Source organism: Lacerta agilis, chromosome 15 (assembly GCF_009819535.1).
Source record: "Lacerta agilis isolate rLacAgi1 chromosome 15, rLacAgi1.pri, whole genome shotgun sequence".
NCBI classification, from domain to species: Eukaryota; Metazoa; Chordata; class Lepidosauria; order Squamata; family Lacertidae; genus Lacerta; species Lacerta agilis.
In genome coordinates, this window is record NC_046326.1 from 2,008,177 (window position 1) to 2,033,760 (window position 25,584).

The window sequence follows — 25,584 nt, forward strand, 5'->3', positions numbered from 1 at the left end:
AGCTGCAAATAAAACGTTTTCAGTGTGTTTTAAGCACAATTTGCAATGTGACACTAGATGGCAATGGTGAGCCTTATGGAAAATTCAGTGTATTATTTTTTTTAAAAAGCATATGTGTGTAGATTCCATCCTAGATGCCATGATTGATGCAGTTCCAAGTGAGGTTTCCAATATTCCATCAAGTCTTGTTTTGTGGGATCAGTTTCCATTTTTATAGCCTGATGACATTAATAGAGTGCTTATGAGAGAAGCTGCCTAGTTTAGGTGCCACAAGACAGGTTGTGTGGAACAAACAGATCTGTCTTCCAACACCTTGGTACCATTCCCTACCCGCCAGCATCCACCACCTGAGGTGGCAATGTCATTCTCCCTTATGGGAGGGCCATCCTGGATGGTGTGCTAGTGCAAGAATAGTCAACACAGTGCCCTCCAGATGTTGTTGCACTGTTTAATATTTATATTCCTCCAAGGCAAAGCAGGCTCTATACTGTGTGTGTATGACTGAATCAGGCCCCAGCTTTCATTTAAAATGAAATACTGAAGTTGTGACCCATACCTGTTATAGATAATAAGCCTGAAAACAAAATGGCAAAACAAGTGAGCACAGTTTTATAGAAGCCTGAGTCAACATTAAATGCATGCATCAATTATAAGTGTTGAAAGTTTAAAGTAGTATTTACAGAAATGTATGTCATAACTACTGGTCCAATATAGTGATGCACTTGGGGGTAGGGGGCAGACAGTGGTTCCTGTTGTTATTTCCCCCCCAGAAGTGCCCCCTCTGCTTTTTAAATGAGTTCCGACAACCTACAAACTGGTAGCACCTACCCAAGAACAATGAAAAATACCAAACCTTACTGATTTTCCTTAATCAATGACACAAGTCTAAGGCCATGTTTGAATGTAGCAAAGGAATTTAAAACTTGTGTGCCTCTTAAAACATTTTTTTTAAATGCTTGCATCTCTGAGTCAGTATTTACTGCATACCTTCTCCTATCATAGAACACACTATTACTCATTGACTGCCAGTCTTCAAATGTACAGCTTGTAATCGGGACAAACTGATTGTACAACTGACAAACTTCTCTGGCATTGTGCCTAGGTGACAGAGATGCTGACTTTAGTGATACAGAGACGTTTATACTAATCCTGAAGAGCTTCAACAGAGAGCAAGAATCCAGTGCACCTAGTCCAACAAGACAAATGTCAAGTTTACTTGTTAGCTGAAAATCTTCATTACTCCACATAACAGGGGGAGGCAATGAGAATGCAGCTGGGCTTCTCCAATTCACAAGAAGAATCTGCAGAGCTGGCAGCAAAGGAGGGAAAAGAAATCAAACATTTGACTTGTAAACCAAGCACTGTTGAACCAAAACTGCTGAGAGAGGATAAACAAGGAACCTAATGATCATGTACATAAACAGTAAATGTCTGTATTTCCATCAAAAAGTTTAGAAATCATTCAACTGTTCTGCACTAGCAAGGTATCATTTAAAGCATGGGTAGGCAAACTAAGGCCCAGGGGCCGGATCCGGCCCAATCGCCTTCTAAATCCAACCCACGGGCAGTCTGGGAATCAGGGTCTTTTTTACATGAGTAGAATGTGTCCTTTTATTTAAAACGCATCTCTGTGTTATTTGTGGGACATAGGAATTTGTTCATTCCCCCCCCAAAAAAAAATATAATCCGGCCCCCCACAAGGTCTGAGGAACACTGGACCAGCCCCCTGCTGAAAAAGTTAGCTGACCCCTGATTTAAAGTGAAAAGCACAAGGACAAAGGAGTATTATTATTATTATTATTATTATTATTATTATTATTATTATTATTATTATTATCTTACACTTCATGCTAAAATCCTAGGGCAGGGTACAATATTAAAATACAATATTAAAAATAGTTTAAAATAATTTACAATCACAAAAATTAGGTGCGTCCTAAAAACATACACCTCAAGTGGTGCTTCTTCAGCATTTGTTGGAAGCTGTACAATGAAGGTGCCAAATGCACCTCAAGAGAGAGAGATTTCCACAGAGAATGTGCCCTCCTTGGGCTGCCAGCGCATGAGCCTCTGAGGGTGGAGAACCGACAGGGTATGTGTGGAAGGAGGCAGCCCGAGTCATTTAAAACATCCTGCTTACAGATTTTGAATTCAAAGGTTGGCATGCGTATCTGAACTATGGAAAATCTAGAGTTCATAAAGGCTTCACTGACCATATAATAAGAAATGCTCTATTTAGTGTTTGGGAAAAATATTTGATGGAATCTAAAAAAAACCCGATGGATATCGCCAACAGAGGCAAAGGCCGTCAAAAGGAAGAACATGAAAGGAACCTGGTTAACATATACTGTATATTCTGGCGTATAAGACTACTTTTTATTCCAGGAAAATCTTCTCAAAAGTCGGGGGTCGTCTTATACGCCGGGTGGAGAATCTGCAGTCGAGTACATCTCAAACTCTATATTTTAACTGGAAAAGTTGGGAGTCGTCTTATACGCCCAGTCGTCTTATATGCCGGAAAATACGGTAATTCACTATTGATAGAGGAGGACGGCCAATTTAAGCTTAGAAAATACAAGGAAATTAAAGATCAGCTCTCAGGTTGGCTGGAATACCATCAAATTTATGAGACATATAAACTGGATAAAAAGAACGGATTTGACAACGAGTCCTCAAAATTTGAAAAGGAATTACTAAATAATAAAGCTAAGACAATTTCAAGAATGTACTGACTCCTCCTTGACTGGGAAGTCAAGGAGGAGGAGGTCAAGACAGTTATGATCAGATGGGCACAAGATAATGCTGACAGAATGGAAAAACCTTTGGAAAACAACTATGAATTTTACAGTGTGTTACAATATTAAAGAGAACATGCTAAAGATGCTGTATAGATGGTATCTTGCACCGTCAAGGCTTTCCAGAATGTATAGAAATATCGCGAGTAACTGTTGGAGGTGGGGTGAAAGTAATGGAGACATGCACCACATGTGGTGGACGTGTAGGAAAATAAGAGAATTCTGGGGCCTCGTCTATGATGAGCCGAAAAAAATCTTTGGAACAACATTTTTTTTTTAAGCCAGAAGCATTTTTGTTAAGCATCGTTGGTAAAAGATATCCCGAAAAACTTAAGAGAAATATTTCTATATGCTACAGCGGTGGCCCAAACACGAGTAGCAAAGAACTGGAAAGGGGAAAATTCCGACTATAATGCATTGACAGAATAAGTTACAAGAATATGTGGAAATGGCGCAATTGACCAATGGCCTAAGGGGCAGTTCAAGACAAGAATTTGCACAAAAATGGGATAAATACAAGAGATATGTACAAAAATATACCAATGGTTTTTCATCTATGGCAGCATTTGAATGACCTTGGATAAAGGAATATAGGAAAAATAAGATCAATGATACAAATTGTTGTAAGATTGTATTAGAGAAGAATAGATTAATAATGGTAGGTACATTCACTATTAGAATAAAAGCATACAACGGGAATTGACAGGAAGTCCAAAGTTTTTATGATATTTTTTGTTAATAATCTTTGTTAATAACCACATAAAAAGTAGCATAAACAAAGCTGAAGCTTAAGGTTTATAACTATGTAAGAAAAAATATATATGTTTTTGTGTGGGTGTGTGGGTGTGTTTGCGTGTATATGATCGAAATCTCAATTTACTCTACGAGATGTACTATACACTGTATATGTAATGTATTGTAAGACTATTAATAAAGCTTGTTACATTGCAAAAAGAAAGGATCACTGAGGAGGGGGATGAAACATGTACTCCTTGGAGGAAAAGATGGGATATAAATGAAAATAAATAAGCTCTTTTCCTGGCCTGCTATGAAAGCTGGAGGAGCCAGCCAGATTGAGATGTCAATTACCTAACTGGCATCCAGAGATCTCCATGTGGTTGCGACTGGACCTGTGCCAGTTGCAAAATGAGCCTGGCTAATTTCAAACACATATAATATATACATACATGTACGTATTTGTAAATATCAATTATTCAAATGACTTGTGGTTTTGGTCACAACTGCAGGGGCAGAACCCCATTCATGTTTCTGCTATTAAAAATGGGATATTCACAATGTGTCATGTGAATTGTTTATTAGTTTATGAATTTCATCAAATTCATGTTGGTCACTTCTATAACACTGTCCAACCATCTCATCCTCTGTCATCCCCTTCTCCTTCTGCCCTCAATCTTACCCAACATCAGAGTTTTTTCCAGAGAGTCTTCTCTTCTCATGAGGTGGTCAAAGTATTGGAGCCTCAGCTCCAGAATCCGTCCTTCCAGTGAGCACTCAGGGTAGATTTCCTTCAGAATGGGTAAGTTTGATTTTTGGCAGTCCATGGGACTCTCAAGAGTCTCCTCCAGCACCATAATTCAAAAGCATCAATTCTTCGGCGATCAGTCTTCTTTGTGGTCCAGCTCTCACTTCCATACATCACTGCTGGGAAAACCATACCTTTAACTATACGGACCTTTGTCGGCAAGGTAATGTCTCTGCTTTTAGAGATGCTGTCTAGGTTTATTATCGCTTTTCTCCCAAGAAGCAGACGTCTTTTAATTTCGTGACTGCTGTCACCAACTGCCGTGATCATGGAGCCCAAGAAGGTAAAATCTGCCACTCCAATACTTTCCCTTCTGTTTGCCAGGAGATGATGGGACCAGTGGCCATCTTAGTTTTTTTGATGTTGAGCTTCAGACGATATTTTGTGCTCTCTTCTTTCACCCTCATTAAGAGGTTAATTTCTCCTCACTTTCTGCCATCAAAGTTGTGTCATCTGCGTATCTGAGGTTGTTTATATTTCTTCCGGCAATCTTAATACTGGTTTGGGATTCATCCAGTCCAGCCTTTTGCATGAAGTATTATGCATATAAGTTAAATAAGCAGGGAGACAATATACAGCCTTGTCGTACTCCTTTCCCAATTTTGAACCAATCAGTTGTTCCATACCCAGTTCTAACTGTTGCTTCTTGTCTCATATAGAGATTTCTCAGGAGACAGATAAAGAAATGGGAATGCCAGACCACGTTAAGAACTAACTCCCCATAGTTTGCTGTGGTCCACACAGTCAAAGGCTTTTGCATAGTCAATGAAGCAGAAGTAAATGTTTTTCTGGAACTCTCTGGCTTTCTTCATAATCCAGCGCATGTTTGCAATTTGGTCTCTGGTCCCTCTGCCCCTTCAAAATTGAGCTTGCACTTCTGGGAGTTCTCAGTCCACATACTGCTTAAGCCTGCCTTGTGGAATTTTGAGCATAACCTTGCTACCGTGTTAAATGAGCACAATTGTGCGGTAGTTGGAGCATTCTTTGGCACTGCCCTTCTTTGGGATTGGGATGTAGAGTGATCTTCTGCAATCCTGTGCCCACTGCTGAGTTTTCCAGACTTGCTGGCATATTGAGTGTAGCACCTTAACAGCACCATCTTTTAAGATTTTAAATACCGGTAGTTCAGCTGGGGTGTCCACTGGCCTTGTTATTAGCAGTGGTTTCTAAGGCCCATTTGACTTCACTCTCCAGGATTTCAGGCTCAAGGTCAACAACCATACAATCTGGGGTGTCTGGGACATCTGTATCTTTTTGGTATAATTCCTCTGTGTATTCTTGCCATCTCTTTTTGATGTATTTTGCTTCTGTTAGGTTCTTACCACTTTTGTCCTTTATCATGTCCATCTTTGCACGAAATGTTACTTTCATATTTTCAATTTTCTTGAACAGATCTCTTGTTTTTCCCATTCTACTGTTTTCCTCTCTTTTTTGCACTGCTCGTTTAAGAAGGCCCTCATCTCTCCTTGCTATTGTTTGAAAGGCTACATTCAATTTCCTGTATCTTTAACTATCTTCCTTGCATTTTGCTTGCCTTCTCTCCCCCGCTATTTGTAAGGTCTCGTTGGACAGCCACTTTGCTTTCATGCATTTCCTTTTCATTGGGATGGTTTTCATTTCTGCCTCCTTTATAATGCTACGGGCCAACCTCCAACCATAGCTCTTCAGGCACTCTGTCCATCAAATCTAAATCTTCAAATCTGTTTCTCACTTCCACTGTGTATTCACCTCTACTAGTAAGGCTCAATTAGCATTTTCTCTGGAATCAACAACACTGTCCACGTACCACTAAGCCATAGTTTGTTTAACAAACCATGAGTTAATCACAGGTTGTCTCTCAAGACAACCAAACCATGGCTCACTTCTTCAGAGCTTGTTTTTCTTTCCCGCTTCTCCTGCTTTATGCCTTTGTAGCTTGGCAAGTGTCTGAGATGGATAGGCCCAACAACCCACGGCTAATGAAGCAGAAAATTTTCTGCAAAACTCAAATGACTGGGGGTCACCCAAAAGATAAGGTTGTGGTTTCAGGCATACTTATGGGGGCTCCATAGGTATGTGGATGGGATTAGTTCAATTAAAACAGTCCTCTGCATCTCACAAAGAGACATGCAAATTGCCATGTGCTGTGGCAAGAGAAAGTGGCCAATTGCTCCTGTGAAATAGATTTTTAGAAGTGGCAGCATGCAAATAAAATAGAAACTGACCTCTTAAAAGCCTTTTGAGATTCAAAAATCAATAATGATGGTTTCTGGAAAAGCAATTATCATCTCTTAACACAGTTTTGAAATAATGCAATGAGGAAGCTTTTGTTTAAATTTTTGATTAATTATAGTTTGCTGTGTCACCTGAACCTGGTCAAACTTGAGGTTAATCTTAAGTCTGGTTACTGGAAACAAGGCAACTTCAAGTCATAGTTTACCAAGCAGGCTTTTCACTAATCAGACTTAATAATAATTTATAATATTTTAATATTTCTACTCCACCCATCTGGCTGGGTTTCCCAGGCTAACTTGAAACTTTCCCACATCTTTTTTGCAGTTGCACTGAAGGAGAAGCAGTGTTTGAAACTAACCAGACACCAGTCACCTTCTGCAACTCACGAGCACTTCCTTGCTGTCGCAAGTTTTGCAATTGAAATCTCCACCATGGAAGAGTGTTCCTGACAGCCCACAAAAGCTGAAAAGGAGCAGGAGGGGAGATATGAATCGCTAACTTTGCCAGTAGCAGCTGAAGATAAAGCAAGCTGTCTTTCTGCAGTAGCACCCCCCCCCAAAGAAAAACCTACAACGGGCCATTCTCACCCCCCACCCAGGATTCCAAAGGTTGTAACAACTAGCTTTCCACCTTCAACCTTGCCTCCCTTTGGTGTTCTGCTAATGAGGTGTGTTTTCATCTCTGCTTTTGGTTCCTTGCTCCTAGACAAGTTTACTTGGTTCCAGTGGCATATTGTGGGTTGCTGGTGCCCTGGCTAGGGCAAGTGTTGAGCCCCCTAGTGGGCTGGGCAGCTGGAGCGAAGATGTGTGCTGGGGAAGAGCAGAGCCCACGAGGCACATGGCTGTCAACACTGCCACTGCCGTTGGCCGCACACCTTTTGGGCTTGGCGGCTCTGGCACCAGTCCAGAGGTAGCGCAGACATTGTACCTTGTTGTACCCCTCTCAGAATTTTGTGCCCAGGGCCACCACCCCTCTTCCACCCACACTACGCCACTGTTTGGTTTCATTTGTAGGCATTCCTTTCTTGTTTACATAATGAAGCGCTGGAAGGCTGCTTTGGTGGTTTGGGGCCTCCTCTCTTCCCCGAACCGCCATTATTTAGGAGAAACTCCTAGAATTATAGGGACGCGGGTGGCACTGTGGTCTAAACCACAGAGCCTAGGGCTTGCCGATTGGAAGGTCGGCAGTTCGAATCCCCGTGACGGGGTGAGCTCCTGTTGCTCGGTCCCAACTCCTGCCAACCTAGCAGTTTGAAAGCACATCAAAGTGCAAGTAGATAAATAGGTACCGCTCCGGCGGGAAGGTAAATGGCATTTCCGTGCGCTGCTCTGGTTCGCCAGAAGTGGCATAGTCATGCTGGCCACATGACCCAGAAGCTGTACGCCGGCTCCCTCGGCCAATAAAGCCAGATGAGCGCCGCAACCCCAGAGTTGTGCACGACTGGACCTAACGGTCAAGGGTCCCTTTACCCTTTACCTAGAATTATACAGTGGACGCTCGGGTTGCGAACACGACCCGTGTGGGAGGCGTGTTCGCAACCCACAGTGTTTGCAGCCCATGCTGCTGCGTCTGCACACGAGTGTGACACAATTCAGCACTTCTGCACATGCACGAGCTCCGAAACCCAGAAGTAACCCATTCCGTAACTTTTGGGTTCGGCGCAGTGCGCAACCCGAAATCGCGTAACCTGAAGTGGCCGTGACCCGAAGTATGACTGTATTCTCAAATTCTGGATATTAAAAGGAACGTCTGCAAATGCAAAATGTATTACCATTTACATAGTTTGTTTGCCATGCTAAATGTGGCATCCCAGGTACCCAGAACCTTTCATGTAGCAGGATTTTGAAGGCTCAGCTGTACAGGCAGTCCTGCAAAAAATGTTATCTTGCGAATGGAGTGTTCATAAAAATGCTGCCAGAGAGATACTGCCCAAAAATAATGAACTAGGTTGTAGTCCCAATCCCATTTTCCTAGGAGCAAGTCCTTTTGAAATCAGTAGAATCTATTTCTGTGTAGAAATGGTTAGGATGGTGCTGTTAGGCCTGTTCTTCCAATAACTTTGATATAATAGACATGTTTAACTGTGACGCAGTACTTGCTGAAGCTGAGACAGAACATATTGGACTAAGAGGTCAGATAGCTAGCCATGAGTATTTATAAATACTTGTGTATACCACTATTACTGAGGCTGAGCCCCATTTATATTTGTGGTGTCCAATTAATAATTGCTATTAAAAATGTGTCACTGATGTGAATTATATATTGGGTCATGTGTTTCATAAAAAAAATTTTTACCAAAAATTGGTTAAAAAATTACTGTAATTGGATGTGTGGCTGCATTGTAGAATATATTAACATTGTAAATATACATAATTTATTTATTTTTTGCTTTGTAATCTTTCAAAAAATAAAATAAAAACTGACTAGATATTCAATTGTTGCACCCATAAACCAGGTTTAAGGAGCCATTTGGCAAATAGCTTACATATCTGAGTGTAATAAGCAAACATCTGCCCTTATTCCCTTATGGGGTACACAAGAGCCCCTTTTAGGTTCTCCATCGGTAGGAGAATATAACAGAGGCCAACCAGAGAAGATTGAGAAGCAAAGTCTTTATTTTCGCTGTTGCAACAGGGTCCTTTCCTCACACACAGGTGAGCAGGGAACAACCTCGAACAAAGGGCTACCTTTCCTTAAATACAAATTTGAATTTCCCCCACGCTGGAGTTCAGCCCACCCCCAGAAACCTCACACATACATCACAGAAGGGGTGTAACCCAAGACCACCACCCCCCATACATTATGGTTACATCATGAAAGGGGAGGTCTGGTGGCAGTAATCTGAGCATCCTGGACCCTGCCCATGCCTCCTCTTGCCCTCCACCAAAAGCCCATCAAGTGAAACAAAAGAGATATTTACATTTCCCTGTTTCCCAGCCAAGTTAATCACACCCTTTTCTCTGGCACTCAGGTATCAGGATGCCAGGAATTATCACCCAGGCAGAGGGCTGCTGAGTAGCTGGAGGTTTGTTCCTGAGACAAAGAAACATTTGGTCAGTTGGGAGTCAAAATGGTGTGAGGCCTGTCTGCCTCAGACATGTGGCCTTGTCTGCTTGGCATACTTATGAACATTTATTATATATATATATATATATATATATATATATATATATATATATATATATATATACACATACATACATACATACATACCCCTTCATGGATCACTGCCTTGTCGTGGCGAAGGGGCTTGAATTACTCAGGGAAGCTATGGACAGGTCAAGACGGACAGGTCATAGTGGAGTTTGGACCAAACGTGATCCACCTGGAGGAGGAACTGGCAACCCACTCCAGTATCCCTGCCAAGAAAACTCCATGGACAAAGACAACAGGCATATAAAAGTTATGACGCTGGAAGATGAGCCCCTCAGGTCGGAAGGCGTCCAACATGCTACTGGGGAAGAGCGGAGGACAAGTACAAGTAGATTCAGAGCTGATGAAGTGGCTGGGCCAAAGCCGAAAGGACGCTCAGTTGCGGATATGCCTGGAAGCGAAAGGAAAGTCCAATGCTGTAAAGAAAAGTATTGCATAGGAACCTGGAATGTTAGAACCATGAACATTGGTAAGCTGGATGTGGTCAAAAATGAGATGGCAAGAATAAACATTGACATCCTAGGCATCAGTGAACTAAAATGGACGGGAATGGGCGAATTCAGTTCGGATGACTATCATATCTACTACTGTGGCAGGAATCCCGCAAAAGAAATGGAGTGGCCCTCATAGTCAACAAAAGAGTGGCGAAAGCTGTACTGGGATGCAATTTCAAAAATGATAGAATGATCTCGATGCGAATCCAAGGCAGACCTTTTAACATCACAGTAATCCAAGTTTATGCACCAACTACCAGTGCTGAAGAAACTGAAATTGACCATTTCTATGAAGACTTATAGAAATGACACCAAAGAAGGATGTTCTTCTCATTATAGGGGATTGGAATGCTAAAGTAGGGAGTCAAGAGATAAAAGGAACAACTGGGAAGTTTGGCCTTTGAGTTCAAAATGAAGCAGGGCAAAGGCTAATAGAGTTCTGTCAGGAGAACAAGCTGGTCATCACAAACACTCTCTTCCAACAACACAAGAGACGACTCTACACATGGACATCACCAGATGGGCAACATAGAAATCAGATTGATTATATTCTCTGCAGCCAAAGATGGAGAAGCTCTATACACTCAGCAAAAACAAGACCTGGAGCTGACTGTGGCTCTGATCATCAGCTTCTTATAGCAAAATTCCAGCTTAAACTGAAGAAAGTAGGAAAAACCACTGGGCCAGTAAGATACAATCTAAATCAAATTCCTTATGAATAAACAGTTGAAGTGAAGAACAGGTTTAAGGACTTAGATTTGGTGGATAGAGTGCCTCGACCACAGCAAACTATGGAAAGTTCTTAAAGAAATGGGAGTGCCTGATCACCTCATCCGTCTCCTGAGAAATCTGTATGTGGGACAAGAAGCTACAGTTAGAACTGGATATGGAATAACTGATTGGTTCAAAATTGGGAAAGGAGTACAACAAGGCTGTATATTGTCTCCCTGCTTATTTAACTTATATGCAGAATTCATCATGCGAAAGGCTGGGCTGGATGAATCCCAAACCGGAATTAAGATTGCCGGAAAAAATATCAACAACCTCAGATATGCTGATGATACAACCTTGATGGCAGAAAGTGAGGAGGAATTGAAGAACCTTTTAATGAGGGTGAAAGAGGAGAGCGCAAAATATGGTCTGAAGCTCAACATCAAAAAAACTAAGATCATGGCCACTGGTCCCATCACCTCCTGGCAAATAGAAGGGGAAGAAATGGAGGCAGTGAGAGATTTCACTTTCTTGGGTTCCATGATCACTGCAGATGGTGACAGCAGTCACGAAATTAGAAGACGCCTGCTTCTTGGGAGAAAAGCAATGACAAACCTAGACAGCATCTTAAAAAGCAAAGACATCACCTTGCCAACAAAGGTCCGTATAGTTAAAGCTATGGTTTTCCCAGTAGTAATGTACGGAAGTGAGAGCTGGACCATCAAGAAGGCTGATCGCCGAAGAATTGATGCTTTTGAATTCTGGTGCTGGAGGAGACTCTTGAGAGTCCCATGGACTGCAAGAAGATCAAACCTATCCATTCTCAAGGAAATCGGCCCTGAGTGCTCACTAGAAGGACAGATCCTGAAGTTGAGGCTCCAGTACTTTGGCCACCTCATGAGAAGAGAAGACTCCCTAGAAAAGACCCTGATGTTGGGAAAGATGGAGGGCACAAGGAGAAGGGGACGACAAAGGATGAGATGGTTGGACAGTATTCTCGAAGCTACTAACATGAGTTTGGCCAAACTGCGGGAGGCAGTGAAGGATAGGCGTGCCTGGCGTGCTCTGGTCCATGGGGTCACGAAGAGTCGGACACGACTGAACGACTGAACAACAACAACAAGTGCCTGAAGAACTGTGGATGGAGGCTCGTAGCATTATACAGGAGGCAGCAACGAAAACCATCCCAATGAAAAAGAAATGCAAAAAAGCAAAGTGGCTGTCCAACGAGACCTTACAAATAGCGGGGGAGAGAAGGCAAGCAAAATGCGAGGGAGATAGTGAAAGATACAGGAAATTGAATGCAGATTTCCAAAGAATAGCAAGGAGAGACAAGAGGGCCTTTCTAAACGAGCAATGCAAAGAAATAGAGGAAAATAACAGAATGGGAAAAACCAGAGATCTGTACAAGAAAATTGGAGATATGAAAGGAACATTTCGTACAAAGATTACCACAATTAAGGACAAAAGTGGAAAGGACCTAACAGAAGCAGAAGACATCAAGAAAAGGTGGCAAGAATACACAGAGGAACTATGCCAGAAAGATATGGAGGTCTCATACACCCCATGTAGTGTGGTTGCTGACCTTGAGCCAGACATCCTGGAGAGTGAAGTCAAATGGGCCTTAGAAAGCCTTGCTAACAACAAGGCCAGTGGAAGTGATGATATTCCAGCTGAACTATTTAAAATCCTAAAAGATGATGCTGTTAAGGTGCTACACTCAATATGCCAACAAGTTTGGAAAACTCAGCAGTGGCCAGAGGATTGGAGAAGATCAGTCTACATCCCAATCCCAAAGAAGGGCAGTGCCAAAGAATGTTCCAACTACCGCACAATTGCACTCATTTCACACGCTAGCAAGGTTATGCTTAAAATTCTACAAGGCAGGCTTAAGCAGTATGTGGACCGAGAACTCCCAGAAGTGCAAGCTGTATTTCGAAGGGGCAGAGGAACCAGAGACCAAATTGCAAACATGTGCTGGTTTATGGAGAAAGCTAGAGAGTTCCAGAAAAACATCTACTTCTGCTTCATTGACTACGCAAAAGCATTTGACTGTGTGGACCACAGCAAACTATGGCAAGTTCTTAAAGAAATGGGAGTGCCTGATCACCTCATCTGTGTCCTGATAAATCTCTATGTGGGACAAGAAGCTACAGTTAGAACTGGATATGGAATAACTGATTGGTTCAGAATTGAGAAAGGAGTACGACAAGGCTGTATATTGTCTCCCTGCTTATTTAACTTATATGCAGAATTCATCATGCGAAAGCCTGGGCTGGATGACTTCCAAACCGGAATTAAGATTGCCGGAAAAAATATCAACAACCTCAGATATGCTGATGATACAACCTTGATGGCAGAAAGTGAGGAGGAATTGAAGAACCTTTTAATGAGGGTGAAAGAGGAGAGCGCAAAATATGGTCTGAAGCTCAACATCAAAAAAACTAAGATCATGGCCACTGGTCCCATCACCTCCTGGCAAATAGAAGGGGAAGAAATGGAGGCAGTGAGAGATTTCACTTTCTTGGGTTCCATGATCACTGCAGATGGTGACAGCAGTCACGAAATTAGAATACGCCTGCTTCTTGGGAGAAAAGCAATGACAAACCTAGACAGCATCTTAAAAAGCAGAGACATCACCTTGCCAACAAAGGTCTGTATAGTTAAAGCTATGGTTTTCCCAGTAGTAATGTACGGAAGTGAGAGCTGGACCATAAAGAAGGCTGATCGCCGAAGAATTGATGCTTCTGAATTATGGTGCTGGTGCTGGAGGAGACTCTTGAGAGTCCCATGGACTGCAAGAAGATCAAACCTATCCTTTCTTAAAGAAATCAGCCCTGAGTGCTCACTAGAAGGACAGATCCTGAAGTTGAGGCTCCAGTACTTTGGCCACCTCATGAGAGGAGAAGACTCCCTGGAAAAGACCCTGATGTTGGGAAAGATGGAGGGCACAAGGAGAAGGGGACGACAGAGGATGAGATGGTTGGACAGTGTTCTCGAAGCTACTAACATGAGTTTGGCCAAACTGCGGGAGGCAGTGAAGGATAGGCGTGCCTGGCGTGCTCTGGTCCATGGGGTCACGAAGAGTCGGACACGACTGAACAACAACAATATATATATGGCGGTAATTTCTTACAACATGAGTTTTTTAGCACTGAAAAGAAGGGAGGGAAAGTGCATGAGCCCAGGGAAAGGCTAGGTTTAATCTCCATGGTTTCACGTTACATTGAAACACAACTTCTCTCTTTAATAGAGAATATAACGGGGGGGGGGGGAGGGAGAGAGAGAGCACAAACCATTCTTCCCCTGTACTTTTCCACCGAAAACAATTATTTATTCATTTCTGGTATACATGTATTGCCATTCACCAAAGTCCTCTGAGCAGTTGACAAAACAACTTTAAAAAGCTATTTTTTAACCAATACAGTAGTACCTCAGGTTATGTAGCTAATTTATTCCGGAGGTCCATTTTTAACCTGAAACTGTTCTTAACCTGAAGCACCACTTTAGCTAATGGGGCCTCTAATGGGGCCTCCCGCTGCCGCTGCGCCGCAAGAACACGATTTCTGTTCTTATCCTGAAGCAAAGTTCTTAACCTGAAGCGTTATTTCTGGGTTAGCGGAGTCTGTAACCTGAAGCATATGTAACCCGAGGTACCACTGTATAGGTTACATCTGGTCACAGAGCTTCACCAGGAGAAAAACAGCTTTAAAAAAGCAAATTTCAAGAGAGGGGAGAGAAGAGAACAGGGCTTCACAGTGCACCCTCCCACTCATGTTGCATTTTATTTAATATCCCGCCTACTAATCAACAGTTCTCAAGGCAGCTTACAATATATAAAAATACAGTACAAACATAGTAAATTAAAGTAAGAACAATGAAATTTAGCAGTACTCCTTAGTAAAAATAGAATTTTAATCAGCACCAAATTCCTTACAGCTCAGCAGAAAAATGGGAGGGGACTTCCAGAGATGAGGGGTTACCACAGAGAAGGCTCTGTCTATGGGACTCACCCACCTCACTAAAGAAAATGGATGGAATAATAAACAACCTCAACTAGAGCAATCTCATATGCCTGCAGCTGCTGCCCAGGGGACCGCCATCTTCCCCCACCTGCTGGAGATAGAGCCTCTACTGGACTTCCAGACCAGGACCTGCCTGCAGCTGTGCAAGTAGGGCAAGGACCAGGACCCTGGGCGGGCAGGCAGCACTGGAAACACCTGCTGCCCAAGGTAGGCATGCACCAGTTGCTGGGGCAGCTCTAGAAAGCCTAGCGGGGATAGGGCTGCCAACAAAGGGCAGACAACAAAGGGGCTTGTCCCTTTGGGGGTGGAACGAGGGCGTGGGCCAGCGCCCTTGTGCTAAAATTATGGTTTTAATGAGGATGGGGTTTTAACTTGGGTGGGTGTTGCTTACTGGGGGGTGGAATTGTTCTTAAGTGTTAATTTGTTTTTTGTATTTGTATTTTTTGGTTTTAGAAGGCTGATTGATATTCAACAGCCTTTTAAATGTGTTTTGGGGAAGGGGGTTGCTGCTGTATTAACTATTTACTAGTGTTTTACCTTGTATTTTTATCTGATGAATCATCCTGAGATCTTGTGGTGAAGGGTGGTATATAAATCTAATAAATAATTCATAACAAATACAGCAGTTGGTCCTTCATATCCTAAACAGTTTAGGGCTTTAAACGCTAAAACAGAAAACCACCCACCCACCCTGCTACTTTATAGGCAGACTCACTTGCGCTCTAGAGACCCTTGTCCCTCTTGGCTGATAAAAACCAGCAGGGAGGGAACAGCTGGCTGGGCCAGGGAGGTGATCAATGTCTGTTTACGAGAGGGGATGGTTCCTGCCTGCTTGAAGGAGGCAGTAGTAAAACCACTCCTTAAGAAACCTTCCCTGGATTCAGAAAACCTAACTAGCAACCCGCCAGAACTAAAATATCCGCCCGATGAAGTTAAACAACATATCAACAGAGCCAGATTGATACCCAGAGAAAACTTGCTGCAAGACAGACCCAAAAAAGAAAATAACAGAACACCACTAGTAATCACATACAGCTCCCAAGTTAAAACAGTACAACGCATCATCAGAGATACACAACCTCTCCTAGACAATGACAGTTCTCTTTCTCAAGCTCTGGGAGGAAGACCTTTCATCGCCTACAGACAGCCACACAATCTTAAACAACTCCTCATCCACAATAATACAACAGCAGGACTCAACATGGACACTGGTACCAGAGCCTGCAATAAACCCAGATGCCAACTTTGCTGCCACATACACCTGGACAACACCATTACTGGCTCCAACAACATCAAACATACCATCTCAGGACTATTTAATTGCTCATCTTCCAACATTGTGTATGCAATCAAATGCCAACAGTGCCCTTCAGCTCTCTATATTGTACAAACAGGCCAAACCCTACGCCAAAGGATAAATGGACATAAATCTGATATCAGGAATCACAAGACAGAGAAACCAGTAGGAGAACACTTCAGTCTCCCAGGACATTCTACAAGATCTCAAAGTAGCTGTCTTATTACAAAAGAATTTCAGAAATAGGCTAGAAAGAGAAGTTGCTGAATTGCAACTTATTACTGAACTTAAAACAATGAAGAGATCTGGTCTGAATAGAGACATTGGATTCTTATCTCATTATACATGATAAAGCTATCTTTAGCCATCTCACCCCTTGCTTTTTCCTGTAAGACCAATTGCAGTCGTTAACAGTCGTCAACAGGTTTACCACACCTATCAGCCAATCACCCATTCCCACCACCCTTCTGAGTAATACCCCTCCCCACTCTCTCACTATATATAAGGGTCTGGTGACTTCTGTTTCAGTGTATCTGAAGAAGTGTGCATGCACACGAAACCTCATACCAAGAACAAACTTAGTTGGTCTCTAAGGTGCTACTGGAAGGAATTTTTGTTGTTGTTGTTTCAACTATGGCTGACCAATACAGCTACCTACCTGTAACTAACTACCAGCCAGTTACTGATCTCCCTGTTGTGGGCAAGGTTCTGGAGCAAGTGGTCACAGACCAGATCCAGGCGCTTTTGGAATTAACTGGTTTTCTGGATCCATTTCAGTCGGGGTTTAGGCATAGAAACTGCTTTGGTTGCCCTGTATGATGACCTCTGTCGAGAGAGAGACACGGGAAACATGTCCCTGTTAATTCTTCTTGACCTCTTAGCAGCTTTCGATACCATCACCCATGGTATCCTTCTGGAGTGACTCTCCGAACTAGGGGTAGGTGGCACTGCATTGCGGTGGCTTCAGTCCTACTTGGATGGTTGTTCCCGGAGGGTGTTACTTGGGGAATGCTTTTCAGCCCTGTGGAATCTTCAATGTGGGGTTTCACAGGGCTCAATCCTATCCCCCATGTTGTTTAACATCTACATGAAACCGCTGGGTGGGGATATCTGGAGGTTCGGAATACGTTGTCAGCAATATGCTGATGTCACTCAGCTCTATTTTTCCTTTACATCTGCAGGTGAGGCAGTGGAAGTGCTGGACCAGTGTCTTACCTCGGTGATGGACTGGATGAGAGCCAACCAGACTGAAGATCAATCCAGGTAAGACTGAGGCACTGTTGGTGGGTGGTTCCCTAGACCAGATGGGTGGGAGGTCGCCTGCTCTTGATGGGGTTACGTTTCCTCTGAAGGAGCAGGTTCATAGCTTGGGGGTACTCCTGGATCCTTTGCTGTTGCTCGAGGCTCAGGTGGCCTCAGTTGTCCGGAGTGCCTTCCATCAGCTATGCCCCTATCTGGACAGGGATAGGTATCCTCCAGGTTAGATTACTGCAATGCGTTATAAATTGGGCTGCCTCTGAAGATGGTTCGGAAACTTCAGCTGGTGCAGAATTCAGTGGCCAGGTTGCTCACCAGAGCAAGACAGTTTGAGCATATTACACTGATCCTGGTCCGATTGCACTGGCTACCGATTAGTTTCCGGGCCCAATTCAAAGTGCTGCTTTTGATCTATAAAGCCTTAAATGGCTCAGGACCACAATACCTCAAGGACTGCCTCTTTCCATAAGAACCTACCCAGACCCTGAGATCATCTTCTGAGGCATCCTTTGTGTGCCTCCTCCTTGAGAGGTCCAGAGGGTGGCAACACAAGAACGGGATCTTCTCTGCACTGGCTTACTGTCTGTGGAATGCTCTCCCCAGGGAAGTTCACCTGGCACCTTCATTATACACCTTTAGGCGCCAGGCAAAAACGTTCCTTTTTAAGCAGGCGTTTGGTTGATCTGATTTACATCAGACATATGCCCTATTAAAATGTTTTTTTGGGGGGTTGGGTTGTTAGTTTTTATTTTTATTATGGATTTTGTGGTTTTATACCTTGATTTTATTCTGTGAACAGCCCTGAGACCCCTGGGTATAGGGTGGTATATAAATTCTAATTAATAATAATAATAATAATAATTCTGCACAGTTCTGCCACTATCACATCTGGTTTGTCCCAGAGTGTTAAAATCCAGCCAAGAACTAGGAAATGTTGCACGATATTTTAAGACATTGCCAGGAAAGTAGACAATAAGAGGTAAAAACAACACAGTTAATTGTTTAGAACAGGCATGTCCAACAGGTAGATCGTGATCTACCGGCAGATCACTGGACGTCTGCAGTAGATCACTGGTAGATCATTGGCTCCCCCCAAAGAAGCTGTGGGCTCCCCTAAAAAAAGCTCAACATTTTACCTCCTCCCTGGAAAAAACTCAACAACTTTGACCCAAACCCCCCCCCCAAAAAATGGGCCTTCCTCCTTCTTAAAAAAAGCTCAGCAACTTTAACTTGAACCCAAAAAAGGGGTAGGTCACTGCCAGTTTTTAACTCTGTGAGTAGATCGCAGTCTCTTGGGAGTTGGCCACCACTGATCTATGGGAAACAACACAAGCAGGTAACTAGATATTTGTTATGGAACTCAGTAGTCAAGAGAATCTTGTGGTTTCATATAAAAGTCTGCATATTGTCTGGTGATGCACAGCACAAGGAGGTGCTGTGTTTACTCATTCTCCTGTCTATTCCAGTTTCCATTTCTCAGTCTTAGCCACTTTAGTCATTGCCACAAAAAATTAGCAAATTATTATTATTTATTGAATTTATATACCGCCCTATACTCAAAGGTAAAATAAAAATAAAAAACCATAAAATACATCATCAAAATAAAAACAACATCCCAATAACCAGAATTATTTATTCTGCAAGCAGAATAAATTGTGTAGTAAAGAGTTTAAGAACGGGTTTAAGAAGTTGGACTTCTTAGGATTTTTGGTACAGAATACATACACTGCCTGTGTTTACTTAGAGGTAACTCCTGTTGAACTCAATTGCAGCTATGGTTCCTGATATTTTCAGTATGTTTCAATTCGTACAGTGCTAGCCAACCTGTTTTAGACAGTCAAAGTATCTTGTATCTTAGTGTAGTTTTATATGGCATGCTGCTGGTGGCTTGCTATGCAGATAGTCTTTTTCGTGATATCAATACAGAGACATTCTAGCTAATCATGATTTACTACCCAGGTGCTTCTACTTTGCTCTTCCCTTGGTGTGAGTGGGAGAAAAAAGCAAACCAGGAAACCTTCATTTCATACTACTTCCTGATCAAGGAAATGGTTTGCTTCTTCCTAGGTAAAGGTAAACGGACCCCAGGCCATTAGGTCCAGTCGCGTTACTGGCTGAAGGAGCCGGTGTACAGCTTCCGGGTCATGTGGCCAGCATGACAAAGCCACTTCTAGCAAACCAGAGCAGTGCACGGAAACACCGTTTACCTTCCCACTGGAGCGGTACCTATTTATCTACTTGCACTTTGACGTGCTTTCAAACTGCTAGGTGGGCGGGAGCTGGGACCGAGCAACGGGAGCTCACCCCATCGCAGGGATTCGAACCGCCGACTTTCTGCAAGCCCTAGGCTCTGTGGTTTAACCCACAGTGCCACCCGCTTCTCCCTAGCAGGCCACAATTGCTAGCTAATGAAGCCACGGATTGTTGTTGCCATACTGGGCAGTGGGCATTTTCCAGTCAAAACTGGGAGCCCCACTGGGCTTTAAGATCCAGCGAGTTGTAGCCATTACCAGTCCTACTCAGAGTAGACCCATTAAACAAAGTTACTGATGTCCTCAATGGACAATGGGCCTATTCTGAACAGGCTTAGCATTGGATACAGTCCATTGGTTTCAATAGGAGAATGAAGTGTGATTATATATATATTTAAAGTGGTTTATTCATAGATATTGCTTTATCTTTCCTTCCATTGCTTAAAACTAATCTAGCAGTAACTGGTATGCTTGCTTTGTCAAATCAATTAAAAGTTTGTGTTAATTATTATTTAACCCATCAATTACCACCCTCACCCCTTTAGGTCCCTAGGATCTTCTAGTGATAGCTGCTTTTGAAGGTCACCTATGAAAAGTGAGATTATTAGTCCACCTATCCATGGTCTGCCTATTCTAACTAGCAGCAGCTCTCTAAGGTCGGAATGAAAGGTACTCCTTGGTGTGATGTGAAAAACCTGCCTAAGACCCTGGAAAGCTGATGTCAATCAGAAGAGGAGCTAGAGGGACAAATAATCTGGCCTTCTATGAGGTCAGCTGCTGTAAGACAGCTTCCAATGTTCCCAAAATGGACCTGGGCTGCTGATCTCTGCAGGCACATTTACTGCATCATTCTGCTTGGCTTTACTGTTGTGAGGACAGTGAGAGAAACTCTCGTGTTTATTTCTAAGATGGTGGAACACTGCAGTGACTTTGCCACCTCATTTACACACAGGGAGCCATCTTTGTGAAATAGCTTACCTACGAAAAATAGAAACATAACCATGACAGGAAAACATTTTCTTCAGTAAGGGCTCCAATTTTCCATGCAAGGACCATGTTTTTGCAAACATGTGAAAATGAGGTGGCAAAAAATCACTGCATGAGTAGTTTAGAATCTCAGAAACAAATACATCAGTGAGCCCTATGCTGGTTTTCTAACAAAAGATTAACAGCTGATTATTATTATTTTGGAACCTGCCTTTTAAAAACCAATATGGTAATACCAAATGTTACTTTGTATTTGTTCAGCCACAAATTAATCCCTAAACCTGCTGCCTTTTGTTAGCACAATTTGACTACGTAAAACCAAAAGCCTGATTCTATGCATATTTACTGATGCATAGCTCATAGCTATGTGTGGCACAATATTGCAACCTAAGACAGCAATTCTAAGTGTTCATATTAGGAAGCAAATTTCAATGAGCTCAGAGAGAATTTCAACATTTAGGCTTGGGCTAAAAGAATAACATAATGAGCACAAAAAAACCAGCCAATGGCTTAAGCGGAAGGAGGACCCTGTTTTTTTAGCAGCTTTTTAGCCTTTATTTTGCCCAATAACAATTTACACACACCCAATAAATACCAGTTGCAATCTCGACTAACTTCAGTGGAATTTAAACATTCTTCCTGTGTCTGAGATTACATTCTAGATCAAAACCAGCTTTAACATTCTCTTAATTACCGGTACTCCTGAAGATTTTAAGCAGCTGCCAACTGTACAGAAATGATTCTGATCTTAATTATAATTGACTAGAAAGGTAACTAAATAAGTGAAGCAAGGTGCCTTCCTCAGCTAAAGTTCAAAGCTATCGTAAGTAGAATCCAGGTACAAACTTTTAGTCCATGCACAAAGCTTGCACCATTGAACATTCCTAATTTGCTTTAGTTTGAAATCTAATCTAGATCTAATCTAATCACTGCAATTACTTATTACACTAAGTATTTCAATTTTGGTTGATCCAAAATACTATTTCCTACTGACATAATTGTTTTGTGAATATCCACCTTGTGCTATGCAACTTCTCAACATTTACTGATTCCAGAGTAAAGGCCCATAGTTGCTTCTATTGAGAGGGGGTAAAGATGGTTTTAGGGGAGCTGTAACACAGAAGGTGGCGCTGTGGGTTAAACCGCAGAGCCTAGGGCTTGCAGGGTGAGCTCCTGTTGCTCGGTCCCTGCTCCTGCCAACCTAGCAGTTTGAAAGCACGTCAAAGTGCAAGTAGATAAATAGGTACCGCTCCGGCGGGAAGGTAAACGGATATTTCCATGCGCTGCTCTGGTTCGCTAGAAGCGGCTTAGTCATGCTGGCCACATAACCCAGAAGCTGTACACCGGCTCCCTCGGCCAATAAAGCGAGATGAGCGCCGCAACCCCAGAGTTGTCCGGGACTGGAACTAATGGTTAGGGGTCCCTTTTACCTTTAACATAGACAAGGTATCACTCTAAAATAGTAACTGAAACCAAAAGAATTTTGGGGTTGAAAAAGCAGCAGGACTGAAGAACAAGTTATATTTTAAAAAGAATACAGAATAGTAACAATTTATGAATTCTGTAGTTTTTGGAGAATGTGGCTTTGTCCCCGATCCATGGGATTAGCTGAAGACAGATCCTGTTCTGTGAGTATTTATGGAGGAAATGGTTCCATTCTCTTCTCTGATAGGTTTTGTGGATGGCAGTGCAGCAAACGGAATGTACCATGCATTGGTCCAATATGATTTTTTTTAATGCAAGGTGAGACTTTTTACACCTCAGACACACAGTCATCATTATCCAATTCTAACATCTACACTAGGACCTTGCCTACAAGGTACCTGTGTTGCTTTCTTTCTAAAAAAAAAAAAAAAAACTCAACAATGATGCACACAAGATGCTACAGGTCTATGAAAACTTTTGCTGTAACAGATTGACTTGGCTACTTTTTTAAAAATACAACATTATTTTGCAAAGCTCTATAGGTTTCAGATGTTCATGCATTATGAAGGAATGACAAAAGGAAGTGCTTGTTCCCTGGAACCAGTTGCATTTTAATAAACACAAAATATGCATCCTTTGATCAGACTAAAATGTCCTTTTAGTACAGCATATTGTTGCCTTCTGAAGCCAGAGAAAAACTTCAAAATAACCTACTGCAGGTACTTGATTCCCCATGGGTCGAGTGAATGCCCTGCAGAATCTGCAACTACAATTCTAACAACTGATGCCAGCAGTATATGAACCTGATTAGTCCCTTGAATGGAAGGCCACCAGGAACTCCCATGTGCCAGTAAAATTTGAGCATAACAAAACAAATTCTTAGGAGTGCCAGCACAGTGTAGCAGTTGTCACAATAAGACTGAGGAGACCCATTAAGCCATGAAGCTCACTGGGTGACCATGGGTCACTCATTCTCTTTTAGCCTGATCTACATCACAGGACAGCTATGAGGAATTTGCTTCGAGCGCATTGGAGGAAAAGCAGGATATAATTATAAGAAGTAAACATAAACAAAAACAAGAACTTAGGCAGCCCCCAACTGGGACAGACAAGTCAGTGGGCAGGGTATAAATAATAAAATTGTTATTATTAATATCCTACTTCCTTCAGTGACCAACCAGACAGTAAAAAACAAAACCTCAAGGAAGAGACCACAGCTCAGTGATAAAACACCTGCTTTGCATGCAGGTCTGATGTTCAACCCTATCTATCTCAAGGCAGGGCCAGGAGAGCCCCCTCTCTGAAATCCTGGAGACTTGCTGCTGGTCAGTGTAAAGAATATTGAGCTATACAGACCGATGTCCTGATTCTTGATATGGCAACTTCCTACGTTTCTATGTCCCTCTGAAGCAAGGGGTGGAAACCCACCACGCCCTGCCAACAACGGGTAATCAGAGATATACTGCGTTAGTATATGAAGGTTCCACTTCTCTCTGATGTCTAATAACAGTTTGGAGATCTAACGCCTATGAGTTTCACACCCTTTGAAGCACTAATTACTGCCCGACAACGTGCTTTGAAAAAAAGAACTAATAAGGAACAGGGACATCACGACACGACACATGGCCCCGGGGGGCGCGGTGCGTCTGTGAGGAAAGGGGGTCCCGCGGATGGTCCGGAGGGCCGCTTGGAAGCCCCGCAGGGTCCACAGGCACCGGGCTGCGATGAGGAAACGGAACGGAGCGAAGGGGCTTTAGGTGCCGGAGTAAGGCGGGTGACCGAGTGCAGGACCCCCTCCCGCCCCGGTGGCAGAAACAACTCACCAACTCATGGTCCTCCTTCTGGTCCGGCGCCTCTCCCGGAAATGCCTGCTCTCCCCACGGTCCAGCTTCCGGAAGTGAGGTCGGGGCCTGGCAGCGAGGCGGGACGACGTCACGCCGGGGTCGGGGGTGGAGCCAGCGCGGGGGGCGGGGCCTGCCTCGCTCTTCGAGGGCGCGGAGTCCCGAGGAGGCTGTCGGTGGCCGAGAAGGAAGGGGCGGGCGGCGTCCGGCCTGCAGAGCGGCTGCCTAAGCCGCGCCCTCCCCTTCGCCGTGGCCGTGGCCGGGTCCCTTCTCAGGAGGCTCCGCCTGGAGAGGACAGGCGTCGCTCTCCGGCAGCCTGGCCCGCCTGTCGCCCTGCAGGCGCCGCCTCGGGAGGCCACTGGCCTGAGGAGCTCGAGAGGGGCTGCGGGAGGGGTTACTTTCAGGGATAGACACGCACACAGGCATACATACTCTGATGAATCAACAGAGCAGAGACTGGGGGGTGTCTATAAATAGTTTGTATTTTGTAAATATATGTAAACACCTGTATTATACAAGCTTGGCAGGGGGTTGGACTGGACGGCCCTTGTGGTCTCTTCCAACTCTATGATTCTATGATGTTGTATAAATATATGTAATATTAAATAAAGTCATAAGTAGAAAAAAGGCACAGGACTAAATTTGTAAAAGGAGAATTGCATTGCACAAAGAGCTTTGAATTTCACCTCAGATTCAAATATTCAGTCATGGGAAAAAGAAAGTACAACCTCTTTGAATTCTGTGGTTTTACATGTTACAATCATCTGCTCCTTGTTGTTGTTGTTGTTGTTCAGTCGTTCAGTCGTGTTTGACTCTTCATGACTCCATGGACCAGAGCACGCCAGGCACGCCTATCCTTCACTGCCTCTCGCAGTTTGGCCAAACTCATGTTAGTAGCTTCGAGAACACTGTCCAACCATCTCATCTTCTGTCGTCCCCTTCTCCTTGTGCCCTCCATCTTTCCCAACATCAGGGTCTTTTCTAGGGAGTCTTCTCTTCTCATGAGGTGGCCAAAGTACTGGAGCCTCAACTTCAGGATCTGTCCTGCTAGTGAGCACTCAGGGCTGATTTCTTTGAGAATGGATAGGTTTGATCTTGCAGTCCATGGGACTCTCAAGAGTTTCCTCCAGCACCATAATTCAAAAGCATCAATTCTTCGGCGATCAGCCTTCTTGATGGTCCAGCTCTCACTTCCGTACATTACTACTGAGAAAACCATAGCTTTAACATCTGCTCCTTAGTGGGTCTTAACATTAGGCAAATACAACCTCAGATGAACAACATATGACATTTCACACCATACCATGATTTATTTAACAGAAATAAAGCCAAAATGGAGAAGCCATGTGTGAGAAACTAAGTAAATCTTATGATTCAATAGCTTGTAGAACCACCTTTAGCAGCAGTAACTTGTAATTGCTTTCTGTATGACTTTTATCAATCTCTCACATTGTGGTTGAGGAATTTTGGCCCATTTTTCTTTACAATGTTGCTTCAGTTTGTTGAGGTTTGCTGGCATTTGTTAATGCAAGGCTCTCTTTAAGGTCCTGCCACCTTTCAATTGACGTCTGGACTTTGACTGGGTCATTG

At 43.2% G+C, this 25,584-nt stretch overlaps 1 protein-coding gene across 2 annotated transcripts in view; it reads right to left on the reverse strand.

Moving 5' to 3' along the window:
• The window catches only part of BIN3 (bridging integrator 3), a 125,471-nt gene extending 101,409 nt beyond the window's left edge, over positions 1–24,062 (reverse strand). Inside the window, exon 1 of one of the 2 annotated variants that reach the window (XM_033171441.1) lies at positions 23,977–24,062. In XM_033171441.1, the coding sequence (XP_033027332.1) occupies positions 23,977–23,984 (8 nt within the window). In that variant the 5' untranslated portion in view covers positions 23,985–24,062. Of the gene's footprint in view, positions 1–987; positions 1,035–23,976 lie in introns of those variants that run through there. The other variant, XM_033171440.1, reaches the window with a different exon arrangement.
• Positions 24,063–25,584: the final 1,522 nt, after the last annotated feature.